At 40.6% G+C, this 13,742-nt stretch overlaps 1 protein-coding gene across 6 annotated transcripts in view; it reads right to left on the bottom strand.

The window, feature by feature from the left end:
- Window positions 1-13,742, bottom strand: part of cdc42bpab (CDC42 binding protein kinase alpha (DMPK-like) b) — a 160,571-nt gene that overhangs the window by 30,567 nt on the left and 116,262 nt on the right. For all 6 annotated transcript variants that reach the window (XM_060917456.1, XM_060917460.1, XM_060917459.1 and 3 more), the window contains 4 exons: window positions 7,807-7,912; window positions 7,488-7,636; window positions 3,381-3,472; window positions 605-681 (listed from right to left, as the gene is read on the bottom strand). In XM_060917456.1, the coding sequence (XP_060773439.1) occupies window positions 605-681; window positions 3,381-3,472; window positions 7,488-7,636; window positions 7,807-7,912 (424 nt within the window). The remainder of the gene's footprint in view (window positions 1-604; window positions 682-3,380; window positions 3,473-7,487; window positions 7,637-7,806; window positions 7,913-13,742) is intronic.

The raw sequence follows: 13,742 nt of genomic DNA, 5'->3' as shown, positions 1-13,742 counted from the left end.
AGAGTTACTTTTAATGTTGTAGAACATCCATGAAACAAGTTAGTTCCTGTTCTCACTTACTCGACAGCAGCTATAAACAATAATTTCCTCATCAGTCCCTCTACTTTTCTCTCTCGTTAAGGTAAAAAAAAAAGTGGCTCGTCATTTTACTGTGAAACTACAAATCACAAACTACTCTCACTGCAAAAAAAGTGTATTTTAACAAATTAGGATATCTTGAATAAAGGAAAAGTTATCAACTACTTGGGATTACAGTATTATAGCACATATAGGACCATTATGCCTATTTCTAGACACATTTCCTCATTTGAAGCTTGAAGTTATTTTGTTTCATTGGTATTATTATCTAAGTAAAGGACAATGAAATAAGGGAAAAAGGAAAGAAAAATTAAATGTACTGAATAAATGTGCAAATGCTATACTGTAATAATAAAACATATAAAAAGGACAAAAAGTGTCAGAACAACAATAATACCAAACAGAAGGAGAATATGGCACAGATCAAACATCAGACATGTGAAAGACACGTGTGTTAATATTTCTGTACCATGCTAGTCTGGAGTACAGATATTGTACACTAACATGACACAAACATGAAACTCACCTCGAAGTGGTCGAGAACAGAAGAGGGAGCATTCAGGAACGCCAGGAAGGAGTTCTGAGAATCCTGATGCTTAACTCCTGATAACAACAAAACCATTTCTGGATGAGTCACAGAGAAGCACAGTGAAACCTTCAAGAGCAAAGATTCACTCGACTGATACTTATTATTATTCAGGAATATTTTATTTAGAACTGAGACAAATCAATGTTTTTCTGCAATCACTGCACAAATTCTCTCTGAATGACCTCTTCCATTTGTGCATATAGTCCCCTCTGAAAGTATTGGAACAGCAAGGCCACTTCTTTTGCTTTTGTGTACGCTGAAGACATTTGGGTTTCAGATCATAAGATGAATATGAGATGATAGATTTCAGCTTTCGTTTCCTGATATTTAAATCTAGATATATTAAACAACTTTTGTTACCATTTTCAAGTGATCAAAAATATTGGAACATGACTGACAGGTGTTTCTTGTTGGCCAGGTGTACCCTGTTAGATTGATTTTTTTTTTTTAAATAGTAAATAGCTCTGAATGCATACTTTTGGTTTGAGCTCTGGGTTTCACCTGCGAACACTGCATTGTTAAAAAGGCTAAACCAACATAAAGACCAGAGAGCTGTCTATGGGAGAAAAGCAGGTCATTCTGAAGCTGAGAAAAGAGGGAAAAGCTATGAAAGCCACTACATAAGCACTGAGCATAGCCAATACACCAATTAAGAATGTCCTTAAAAAAAAAAAACTGGTGTACTAACAAACAAATATTGATCAGTCAGCATAGGGAAATAGCAGCAGTTGATGACCGGAACACTGTGAGAGCTGTGAAGAAAAAAACACACACACACACACTGACATCAGCAACAACCTCCACAGGGCAGGAATGAAGATATCATAAGACACTGTTGGAAGATGACTTCAAGAGCAGAAATATAGAAGCCATACCACAAGATGCAAGCCACTCATCAGCAGTAAGAATGATAAGGGCAGATTGGAACTCGCAAAGAAATACAGAGATGAGCTACAAAAGTTCTGAAACCAAGACTGATCTCTACCAAAGTGATGGAAAGGCCAAAGTGTGGAGAAAGAAAGGATCTGCTCATGATCCAAAACATACGAGCTCATCAGTCAAACATGGTGAAGGTCGTGTCATGGCTTGGGCTTGCATGGCTGCTTCTGGAACAGACTCACTGATCTTTACTGATGATACAACTCATGATGGTAGCAGATGAATTAAATCAGAAGTCGACAGAAACATTCGGTCTGCTGATTTACAGAGAAATCGATCCCTTTTGGCATATCACTACAGTGATGTGGCCGCTCTGACGGCTTCAGCCATCAAAGTGTCTAGGGAACATTAAAGTCATGGTTTCCCATTGCCTTCTACTGGATTATTATAGAGGTTTTCTACAGAGAAATACATCCAGTCTAATTGGGAGGAACTTCATCATACAGCAAGACAACAACCCAAAACACACTGCTAACACAACAGTGGAAGGTTTTAGATGGGCCAAGTCAATCGCCAAACCTTCATCTAGTTGAGTAGCATTTCATGCCCTGAAGAGGAGACTGAAGGAAGAAACCCCCAAAACAAACAAAGAACTGAAAGAAGCTGTGATATGCATCACAAAAGAAAAATGAAACAGTTTGGTGATATCAGTAGGTCACCAGCTTGATGCAGTTATTGCAAGTGGGGATATGCAAACCAGCTGACTATGGGTGAGAGGCAGGGTACACCCTGGACAAGTCGCCAGGTTATCGCAGGGCTGACACATAGAGACACACAACCATTCACACTCACATTCACACCTATGATCAATTTAGAGCCACCAAGTAGCCTAACCTGCATGTCTTTGGACTGTGGGGGAAACCGGAGCACCCAGAGGAAACCCACACAGACACGGGGAGAACATGCAAACTCCACACAGAAAGGCCCCCATCAGCCACTGGGCTCGAACCCAGAACCTTCTTGCTCTGAGGTGACAGTGCTAACCATTACATCATTGTGCCACCCCGCAACCAAATATTTAACAGTTATTCCACGAAACCAAGTCATATATGAGCTGATAGCCGATGAGGCACGTAGCACCGAGTTGGCTATAAGCCATGTACGACAAGACTGAGTGGAATAACTGTTTTATTCTATCCACACTCACTGGATTTTGAGAAACTAAGCTTTTTTATTTTTATTTTTCGCAAATTCGATAAAAAAAAAACTTGATAAAAACATCCGACAAAATCATTTCCACTTAGAATGCAATCAAACCGGTGAAATGACAGTAGCAATTTGTAAAAAATGCAATAATAATAATTCCTGAAAAAAAGTTCTTACCATCAAATACTTTTATTCCATATTTTGTTGCTTTTTTTGGGTTTTGTTTTTGAGTAGAGTTTTTATTTCATCCTTGGTTGGTTCAGCAACACACTCCACTATTTTGTTTTTCACTACCCACGGTATATGAGCTGATATTCTAGTAGTAGAGTAGCCAAACAGAGCATGTGATTGCTCATATCCAGTGACTATGGATAGAATAACAGGTGTCATTTAGTTTAAGACTATCTGTTACAATATTCTTTGCTCAAATAAAATTTGCGTGGTCTGTCTCAAATCAAAATATCTTTAGGGTACAGCAAAAACAAAAGAATTGGGTCTGCCGTTTCAATACTTTCAGATGGGACTGTACAATACTGTATGTATTAGTAATAATAGACCTGATTCACAACATACACATATAACAAATGTCATGTTAAAGTTTAGAATTCACAAACATTACACAATCCACCTCTTCTGCGCCGCAGGTCCTCCGTCTCCTTTTGTAACCTCTCGATCTCAGCCTGCAGCATTCGGTTCTTGCTCTCAGACTCCTGCAGTTTACTGATAAAAATCAAATGAATTGAGCTTGAACAGATTTCCCATGAGGTTCTGATAACAAAACACTGCAGAATTTAATGTTTTCTATAACAGTGTTTAAAAAAAAATAAGCACAAAATTTCAAGAATAAAGACACAATATCTTATTCTGGATATAAGACATACAATAAAATATGATAACATTAGATTAAAATTGCAATATTTTGAAAATAAAGTCATAATATTATGACACAATGGTGCATAAAACAATTAAATCTATACTGCCTTTCAGATTTTTCACGTTTAGGTCACAAAAAGAATTTTCCCTGACGCCCAATTATTTTTGTTCAGTGGACGGAAAGCTACTGAATTTGAATCACAGACTTCCAATTTTATTACTTTTTTTTCCCTAAAAGAACAATTAATGAATTTAGAGCCACATGGCCCTAAATTCTCCACCAATTTTTCCTGCTGCAACATGATCTCACTCAAGATACTATGTCATGCATTGCATGGTGGGCTTTCCCCGTTCGCGCAAGGCATTGTGGGATACAAATTTGAAACAGGATAGAAAAATGGAGGACGTGAGTGTGCGAATGAAATGTGAAAAACCGACTACAGTAACGGAAAGCGAGAAGAAAAGACGTCATGTTGCGAAGGAGAGGAAATGCAGGACCAAACTAATAAATATCGGCGGTCACCGAGCACCTCGGTGTGATCAGCTGTTCGTTTAGTGACAGAACGATGTAACTGTCAGTGCACGGTCAAGGTAAACCTGTAGATGGCAGTAATGCAACACTGTGGATGTCAGCTGCCGTAAAACCCAAAAGAAGAAGAAGAAGAAGGTAAACCTGTGCATGCACACACGGACTTCCTCTGTCTGCTTGACTGCGTGAAGCGAGCGATTTCATGCACATTATTTGCTCAAGAATCTCCTCAAATTAAATAACTTCCCAGCCACAGAATGGCCTGTTTTTTTAAAGATATTACAAAAATAAACATATATCACAATGACCAAATTTCAGAGGGAACTAAATTTCACTGATTTTATGAAATCGAAAGGCCGTCTACTTTTAAAATGTGAGACATTGAGAATCTGGTGAAGTTATCGTTGTTGTTGTTGTTGAAGGAGTAATCACAGGCAGTGGTCAGAGGATGTGTAAATGAAGGATAATCTTCAGCATGCTCTGAATCAAGCCCCCAATACCTTTTATTACATGGACTTGTACAATAAAACTTAAGCTTTATAGCAAGTCCACGCACCATAACACACTGGGGGCTCGAGTGCTGTACTGAGCGCTCTGGAATTACAGCTGTTATGCTGCACATGGATCCATTGTTCATCTTGAAGGTGACCACGGCCTGCGATTTCTCCTTTAATTAAAGATATAAGTTGCTTCAACTTCATGTGGTCCTTTCTTCTATATACACACTGTATATACAATATGCAAAATATACACAATTTCTTGCACAGTCATTTCAAAATTCTAACCGTAATAATAACCTTTTCCTGGTATAGCAGAAGATCACATATTTCTTTACAAAGTATGATTATTTTCATTGCTCTGATATGCACCATTCTGTCACACTATTTATTGACTTTATTCTTGAACTATTTCTCCTGTTATCATATATGTCTTGAAATATTATGAATGCATTCTCAAAATATTGTGACTTTTTTCTCGTATTGTATTTATTCTCCAAGTGTTACAACTTTGTTCATGAAATAGCTTGAATCTTTTTAAACATAGTCCTAAAAAAACACACTATAGTTTCCTATCCTAACACATAACATTCTATTACATCATGTAACTTTTTTTTTTGTATTAGGGTGGTATTATTTCCTAAGTCCTTATACCATAATAGTATCGAAAATGGTGATAATTTCCCCTCAGATATTGGTAGTTTGAAATTTACCAATTTTCATTGAGGAAACGGCTAAACTTGCATTTTTTCATTCACAAAGTCTGGTGGAAAAAAGCAGGTATATTTAAAAACATGCTCTTATTTCTGACCTTATATGACACTTTTCAACAAACAGGGAACCCGTTTTTGAACCGGTTCCGTTCAGGATTCTTTGTCCGCTGGTGCCAGTTAATGAACCAGCCCACATTTCCGCCAGTTTTGAGCGAAACCATTATAATCAAGAATACATCATCAATGGAGGGCTTCGCATCATGCAGAATGGAAGTAAACAGTAGTAGCAAGATGATGGATCACACCGAATACCTGCGAGCTTCTGTTCTGTTATTGCAGATATTTGTTATCCAAAAAACAAGCATGGACCAACTACTAATGATAAGAAGGCATAGAAACTGTCCAAACTAATGACGCCCACTGATGTCATCACAGTTTGCACTTAAAAAAAAAAAAAAGAGAGCCATCATTTGGTTGCAGTTGGGAACCAACTTTTCAGATTACAAACTGATTTATTTTTGGTCCAAAATTTGGTATATGAACCAGAACAAAACCAGTTGTGTCACTGTCAAGACATTGCTGGACACCTTGATGTATGATGAGTACAGCTGGCAAGTCATCAGAGACTTCAAAACGGTGGCATTCCTGATGGGTCTCTAAGGAGGTTTTACCAAGTTTCCTTGAGTCTTTGGGACATCATGGAGCACTACCAAGGGTGGGACCAGCCAAAATAGACTGAATTCACTGTGGGGAGGAAGAACATCAAGTGGAAGCCATTGATGGAGCCCTCATAGGTGCTGATACCACCACTGCATATCAAGTTGGGCCTGATGAAACAATCTGCCGCAGCTCTAGATACGGATTCGGCAGCCTTCAAGTACTTTCAAGACTTCTCTCCAAAGCTGTCTGAGGCAAAAAAGTCAAAGTATGTGTCTTCATCAGACCATAAACAAAGAAGATCCTGGAATGCAAGGAAAGAGGAGGCTTGGGACAGATTTATCGCAGTGGTTTGGGACTTGCTGGGCAATCACAAAGCCTAAGGCTATGTAGAGCTGTTTGCGACTGGTGAATAACTATGACACAATGGGCTGCAGGATATCTCTCAAAGTCTATATCTTTGATAAGAACTTCAAGAAGCACTTGGGACTGTACTAAGAGCACCAACGTGAGCACTTCCGCCAGGATATACTGGACTTTGAACACTGGACAAGGACAATCTAACAAGAACATGATGGGAGACTACACTGGGGGGCTGTTTCATGAAAGTTATTTGGAAAACTCATACTATTCACGCAATCTTTTTTGGTCATTTTTATATAACTTTAGTATACTGTAAAGACATGCTAATTTTGATTCATGGGTTGTTGTTTTTCTGACTTTATATGAATGAAAAGATGCCATTCACATTTTCTCAAAGAAAATAGATCAATTTTAAAATATCTTGGGCATAAAACCAAACTTTGAGAGGATTAGTAGACATTTTCTATACTTCTGAAGCATAAGGAATTGGAAAATAACACTTACTGCACAGGAACAAAAACAGTGTTATAATAGAGTGTTAGTGAAAAGCTCTGCCTGAATCTGAAGTGCTAAATCAATCAAGTTTCTCAGACAGTTTCTGTCTTATAATCCTGCGCTATAATCCTGACCTACTTAAGAGTTCACTTCCAATAGCATTTACATTACATTACAGGCAGACGCTCTTATCCAGAGCGACGTACAACAAACCCAGAGCAGCCTGGGGAGCAGTTGGGGGTTAGGTGCCTTGCTCAAGGGGACTTCAGCCATTCCTGCTGGTCCAGGGAATCGAAATGGTGACCTTTTGGTCCCAAAGCTGCTTCTCTAACCTTTAGGCCACACCTTCCCCATTTTAATAAAAAAATCAGTCACGTCCACCAATAACAGCACCATATTTAAAGTCATCAACAGGTTGTGCACCTGGACAAATGTAACACTGAGGCTGGTTTTGCATTTCATGTCCAGAACTCAACACACACTCACATTCCAGGATGATAGTGTAAATAAGGCCAAATCTGTGTGACTTGTTCAGTGAGCATGATAACAACCTGAGAGGCGTTAAAAAAAAAAGTATGTTTAGGTGTGTATGTGTGCTGGAATCCCACCACTCTGTTGAGATGTTCGAGGCCTTGACTTTGCCGAGCTCGTCTTGGATGGCCTCCTTGGCCCGGATCTCAGCGTCCAGTGCAGACTGCAGCTCCAGACGGGCAGACATGTCCAGCTTGGCTAAACGGCGCATCTTCCATGGCATGTCCTGGAAATAAATAACACATTAATTATAATCAGAAGCAGGTATATACACATTAGAGCCCAAGTGGCTTACTGTAACTTATAGCTGTATCTGCTGTACCTGCTGTAGATAATGATGATGATGATACAGCAGTAAAATAACAGCATGTTTGTGAATGAAAAAGAAAGACTCACTGTGCCTCTGGCTCCGAGGCTGGTGTTCCTCAGACCCTCCAGCTCCTCAGTCATCTTCGTGGCCAGTGCTTGGAGGTAGCCTCGAGCATCCTTTTCATCACTTACCCTTAAACACACACACACACATAACATTCAGCGGCTCTTTTATATACGTAATTTTATTTACTCTATGCAAGTATGTAAACGCGACCACAAGTATGCTAGTTGACCACAAGTGTGCGAGTCTTTTACATACACACCTTACACACTGCTGGAGTAGTCAACATTTAATCCACAATGGGGCAGCAAAGTAAAGGTGCAGAGAATTATAATGGCTATTGTTTCCATAAACAAAATTCATCTTCATTTTTGATGCGCCTGGAATAAGGCTCGTTCATATATACTGCCTCAATCAGTGACACATGGAACAATGTGGCATGTTACAAAATTTGGTCACACACAAATTCCATGCACATAGACTGGGAACGCCCCCTTGTGGAGCCCCTTTGTGTTCGTGACCTGGCTCATGTAGACTTTTGCTCCATTTGACTCAAGGTCATACGTTCGGACCTCTGACCAGGAGAAAAACTAAGAAAACACCCCAACAATTGGGAAATCCTACTCATGAATTTGGGGTGGTCTTAAAAAGTCTTCCTCAGAGTTCACAAGTGACGTCAAATCAACACAGCTGCTCAGAACATCAGCATTAAATACAGTAGAGCTTCTTAGCTTTAAATGAGTTATACCAGCCTTTCTCAACTGGGGTGCCGTCTGGCTTCGTTAGGGGTGCCGTCAAGAAATTATATATTCGGGGGCGTCGTGGCTCAGGTGGATAAGGCGCCATACCATAAATCCGGGGTTCGATTCCGACCCGAGGTCATTTCCCGATCCCTCCCCGTCTGTTTCCTGTCTCTACACTGTCCTATCCAATAAAGGTGAAAAAAAAAGCCCAAAAAATATCTTTAAAAAAAAAATTATATATTCTAACATTGAAATAAATAAAATTAATTAAAATTCCAAAAAACGATAGTTACACTAATGCAGATCATCGCCGCCTTATGCATCATTAAAATTTGTCTCACGGCCCTCTTTCCCATGTCACAACATCACTGCCGGGGTCAGCGTATGGTCAGTGTGACTGCGTATATTTTATATGGGGGTGCCTTGAGAATTTGCATACTTCTGAAGGGTGTCGTGACTGAAAAAAGGTTGAGAAATACTGAGTTATATTATATATACAAGTGTTTACTTGCGATCCATCAACATACAGACATATTCGCTTGTTAAATCTATAACACTGACTACACAGTTCACTGTTTTGAGGACGAAAATATACATCACTCATCACAGTAATCTGACTAGCTTGTTGCTTACAAAAGACAAACATGATGGCGTCCGTGTTTTTGTCCCACTTTGTAACTCAAATGCAAAAAAGGTCAAAAATGACATCATTCTGAACTCTGCGTTCCCATTTCCAGGGTAAGATGAATGCAGCATATGTAACAGGCCCTTGCCAGTTGACCAAATCTGTTTTCCACTTTGCCTTTGGTTCAAACAAATAAACTTTCAAACTGCTTTCTGTGCTGTCAGTACTGTAATCTAGTTTTTCTCAAACACTGTGTTGCAGCCTATTAGTGGGCCGCGAAGCACCATCTGGTGGGCCGCAATTTCTTTTTCAAGTTGAAGCTAATTTTTAGTAGGGTACAATTGCTGGGTTGCATCCAACGTCACATCTGCCTCATTAGATTTGCAAGACATGAAGTGGTGGTCAGCTAAGCTCACTGTTCACAAAGCTCACTGTTACTATCACTGGAGCGCCTATGCTTACTTTGTTTAGGGCTGTTCAAATCAAACAAACCATGAAACTGATAAGTTTCTTCCAGATTTCCTGTGACGTGATAAGAAAGGGTGAACTAGCAAAGGATTTTACCAAAAAACAATGAGAAAGGTGGCTCTTTCACTTTTCACCTTTCACTGCGATGGAATGGAGCCAAATCAAAGAACACTCGGGTTTGCAGTGATCACTTTGTGAAAGGTTTGTAAATTCCTCCGATTTGTTTCATTTGGATTTGCAAATCACTTTTCTCACCATTTTCCATCATTTCGTGATGTTTTAAAGTTCAGGAGACGCTTCAGTCCTCATGTGTTTTTGTTTACTGTTTGATTGTGGTCACCATATTGTAAATGAACGTGCATATAATACGCGCAATACCCAGGTCTTTAAAGGGGTTTCTGTGGACTTTTATGAATTATTTACCTGGAAGAGAAGAGCGGGGAGGACTGAGAATCGAGCGGCTGTGGTTCGTTTACACCAGATACTAAAAATGTAGTGTCCTAGCAAACATTACGAAGACGTGTACAAAAAGCCCAAAAATGCCTCCTTTCCCAGGCAAAAATGATACAGGATATATCTTGTAGTGTCCTGATCCCCAGATCTTTAACCCAGGCCACATATAAAAAGTTGTACTCCTCCATGCTCTTCCAGATTTTCATCTGTTTGTCGGTGTAGAACGATGTCTGCAGCACCAGGTAGTTTGAGATGTCAGGGAACTCAATGGATGGATCATTTTCCAACTCATGGGAAAAATCCTTCTCTGTTAGTGTGTAAGGATCTAATCCCATTGAGTGGTTTCTGCATCCACTTCTTTTGAGTGTACTTCTTGGTTTTAATAACTTGCTTGTTTGTTGAACACAAACATGGCAATAAGTTCTTGTGTTAATGGACCAGACTCCACTTTTGGATCATTAATCCTTTGTGACTGAGAACGCCCTGCATGCATGGTTTTATGTTGGCTTCTGGCACATACATACAGTTTTAAACACAATACCTACAATTAAAAACAGTCTGCTTTTATTGTATTTATTTAATTCCCGGGCTCCCATCTGGAACAGGGAGTGATGTTGCATCCCATTAATACACTTTACAATAGCTTATTAGATTCTAATAGAATAGATGAGCCAAAATAATTGGGGACCTTTTTTAATGGGCCCCGACTCGTTACAAGTATGAATAGGTGGGCCTTAAAGTAGAAAAGGTTGAGAACCCCTGCTGTAATCAAACCCTCCTGTTTGCAAAATCAATGACCTTTATGTTGTTTCAGCAGTTAGCAGGTTAGTATACTAAACATTGTGTCAAAGATGATTTGTTCATGACTGCCAGCTTCTTTACAAGGAAATAACACCAGGTTCCAAAAATATACAGACTCCCGTCACCCTTCTTAGAGTCTTCATCTTTTTTTTTCATTGTACAGTGAAACCATCAGTGGTGTTGTACATGTGCTGATAGAACTGGTGGAACACTTTTCAATTTTGTGTCAATCAAGACATTATGCTAAAGCTGCTCCAACTGAAAATACTAATTAGTGCATATTTAACATATCCATAAAACATTTCCATAAAATCGAGTCGTACAAGAGCTGATAGCCGATGAGGAGTGTAGCACTGAGTAAGCTATAAGCCATGTACAATGAGATTGAGTGGAGTAACTGTTTTATTCTATTCACATTCACTGGATTTTGAGAAACTGAGTGTGCCAGCGGGGGCGTGGCCAAGCGCCGGTCTGTGACAGGAGGGCGGAGTCAGGGAAGGTAAGTGGCAGAATCACTACACCTGTTGTCAATTAACCTGTGTTTGTGTGTGTCTTCCCAGTGTCCGTGCCCTATTTAAAGAGGGAGAGCAGAGAGCTCATCCCGGAACCAGACGCCGGTTGTGTGTTGGTGTGTGTCTGGGTTCTAATCTGTGCACTGAAAAGTGTGGCAATAAAAAAAATCATAGTTTCAACCCTGATCTCTGTCCTGCCATCCTCTGTGCTCCACCCCTTCGTGAGAACCATTACAGTGGTGCCGAAACCCGGGCCCTGGAGTAGAGGTCTGCGCGGGACAGAATTTTCAGTCCCGCTCCCGCCCGCTCCCGCATTGTGCAGTCCCGCTCCCGCAAAGAATTATGCTTTTCAGTCCCGCCCGCGCCTGCCATATTTTGTCCCGCTCCCGCCCGCAAATCCCGCATGATGCAGACGTTCGCGTTATTTCTCATGAAAGTTCTTGTCATTGGCTTGGGGAATTAAACATGCTGAGCTTAGCTGAGCTCTCCACTGACCGATCCTTCATTTATTGTAAGTTTATTGTTTAGACTCTGACATTCTGCTGACACATTCCAAGTTGAGCGCTGCATGCGCTCATGATTGACAGCTTTCGCTTTGATTGACAGCTCTCGCTTTGCGCACTCGCACTCCCACTTCCGAGTCTGTGGCGTTATGATTCCAACCGCGATTTCATTCTCCTCTCATATGAAGTGCTGCGCAACCACAACCAGCTCCTCAGATTATACACTGTCTATTTCTAGCTTTAAATTGAACAATCTGTGCGATACACAGTCCTTTTTAATACTAGTTAATACTTTTTAATACTTAGGACTAATACTCTTGACTTTTTAACGGTAAATGTACCTCTTTTTAAAGCAGCACTTACTTCTGAAGCACTGTGAGCTTCACTAGAGGAGCTCTGCTCTTCTGCCATGATCGGAAATCTCAAACACGGAAGAGCGGAAAGGAATCGGAAACGTACGCGAGATTAGACCATAGGCAGTGTTGGGCACGTTACTTTCAAAAAGTAATTAGTTATAGTTACTAGTTCCTTTTCCCAAAAAGTAACTGAGTTAGTAACGGAGTTACTTTGTCATTAAAGTAACTAATTACCAGGGAAAGTAATTATTCTGTTACATTTTGTTACCCCCCCCCAAAAAAAAATCAAATTCAATTAGTGTAATCATAATAAAAGTGAATGTTAAATGTGTTTAATGACTGAAATGGACACTTAACAGAACCAATCAGTAACATTATCTACACTATATTAATATTTTTGTGGGACAATGTGAGAAGACATCAAATTTAATATATTTTTGTAGTTATTAAAATTGTTACTAATTACTGGCCACTGACGAGGACAAACGCTTTGTTCCTCGACATAATGTGCATTGCACGTACACATTTTTGCCTTTTATTTCAAGTAATGAAAAGTAATGGCTGTATTTCCAATGTGAAAGCGCAGTCTTGGGCGGCCTGCTCGCCATCGCTGTCTTCTGATTGAAAGAGTGCGCAGTAGTGCAGTAGGCGTGGCCTATGTATGTTGTCCAAATCTACTCTGATTGGCTTACTGTGCCGTTGTCTCGCGTCTCCCCGCCCCACACTAAAGCAGAGTAAAGAAAGGCTGAACGAGCAGCGTGCCAGATTAAAACAGCTTTAATAAAGTAACGCATAGCATTTTATTGTAAGTAACGGGAACGGCGTTATAACGATGTAAAAAGTAATTAGTTAGATTATTCGGTACTAAAAAAAGTAACGCCGTTAGTAACGCCGTTTATTTCTAACGCCGTTATTCCCATCGCTGACCATAGGCATCTTAAAATGTTTTTATTAATGCCAAATAAAATATCCAGCACAAATTATATACGATAGACATAAATTAATAATTTATAAATTTTATTTTAAACACGTTTTTAGTTAGCGGGACTGCAGCTTATCACCTCTCCCACCCGCGCCCGCATTGTGCACTCCCCCTCCCGCCCGCGCCCGCAATGAGCTTTCAAAATTTGTCCCGCGCCATACTGCTTTGCGGCGGGTCCCGCGGGACTCCTGCGGGAGTGCAGGGCTCTACCCTGGAGCACAGCAGCCTAACAGCCCCATGGAGTCCTCCCCATTCGTCGAACTGGTCCACGCCCTCGCCACGGCCCAGCAAAGCCAACACCAGGTGCTACTCACCCTCTGAAAGGAGCAAGAACAGCGGTTCGAGGCCCTGGTGTTGGCCCAACAAGAAGATCAACAGGCGTTCCGGCACCTCCTCGCGTCAGCGGGGTCCACCAACGCTCCCACCGCGGGCCCGTCCCCCCTCACCCTAACAAAGATGGGCCCGCAGGATGACCCCGAGGCCTTCATCACGCTCTTTGAGCAAGTCACGGAAACC

Source organism: Neoarius graeffei, chromosome 3 (assembly GCF_027579695.1).
Source record: "Neoarius graeffei isolate fNeoGra1 chromosome 3, fNeoGra1.pri, whole genome shotgun sequence".
Lineage (NCBI taxonomy): Eukaryota > Metazoa > Chordata > Actinopteri > Siluriformes > Ariidae > Neoarius > Neoarius graeffei.
Note: the sequence above shows the minus strand (reverse complement) of the source record. Positions and strands in the feature narration are given on the sequence as shown.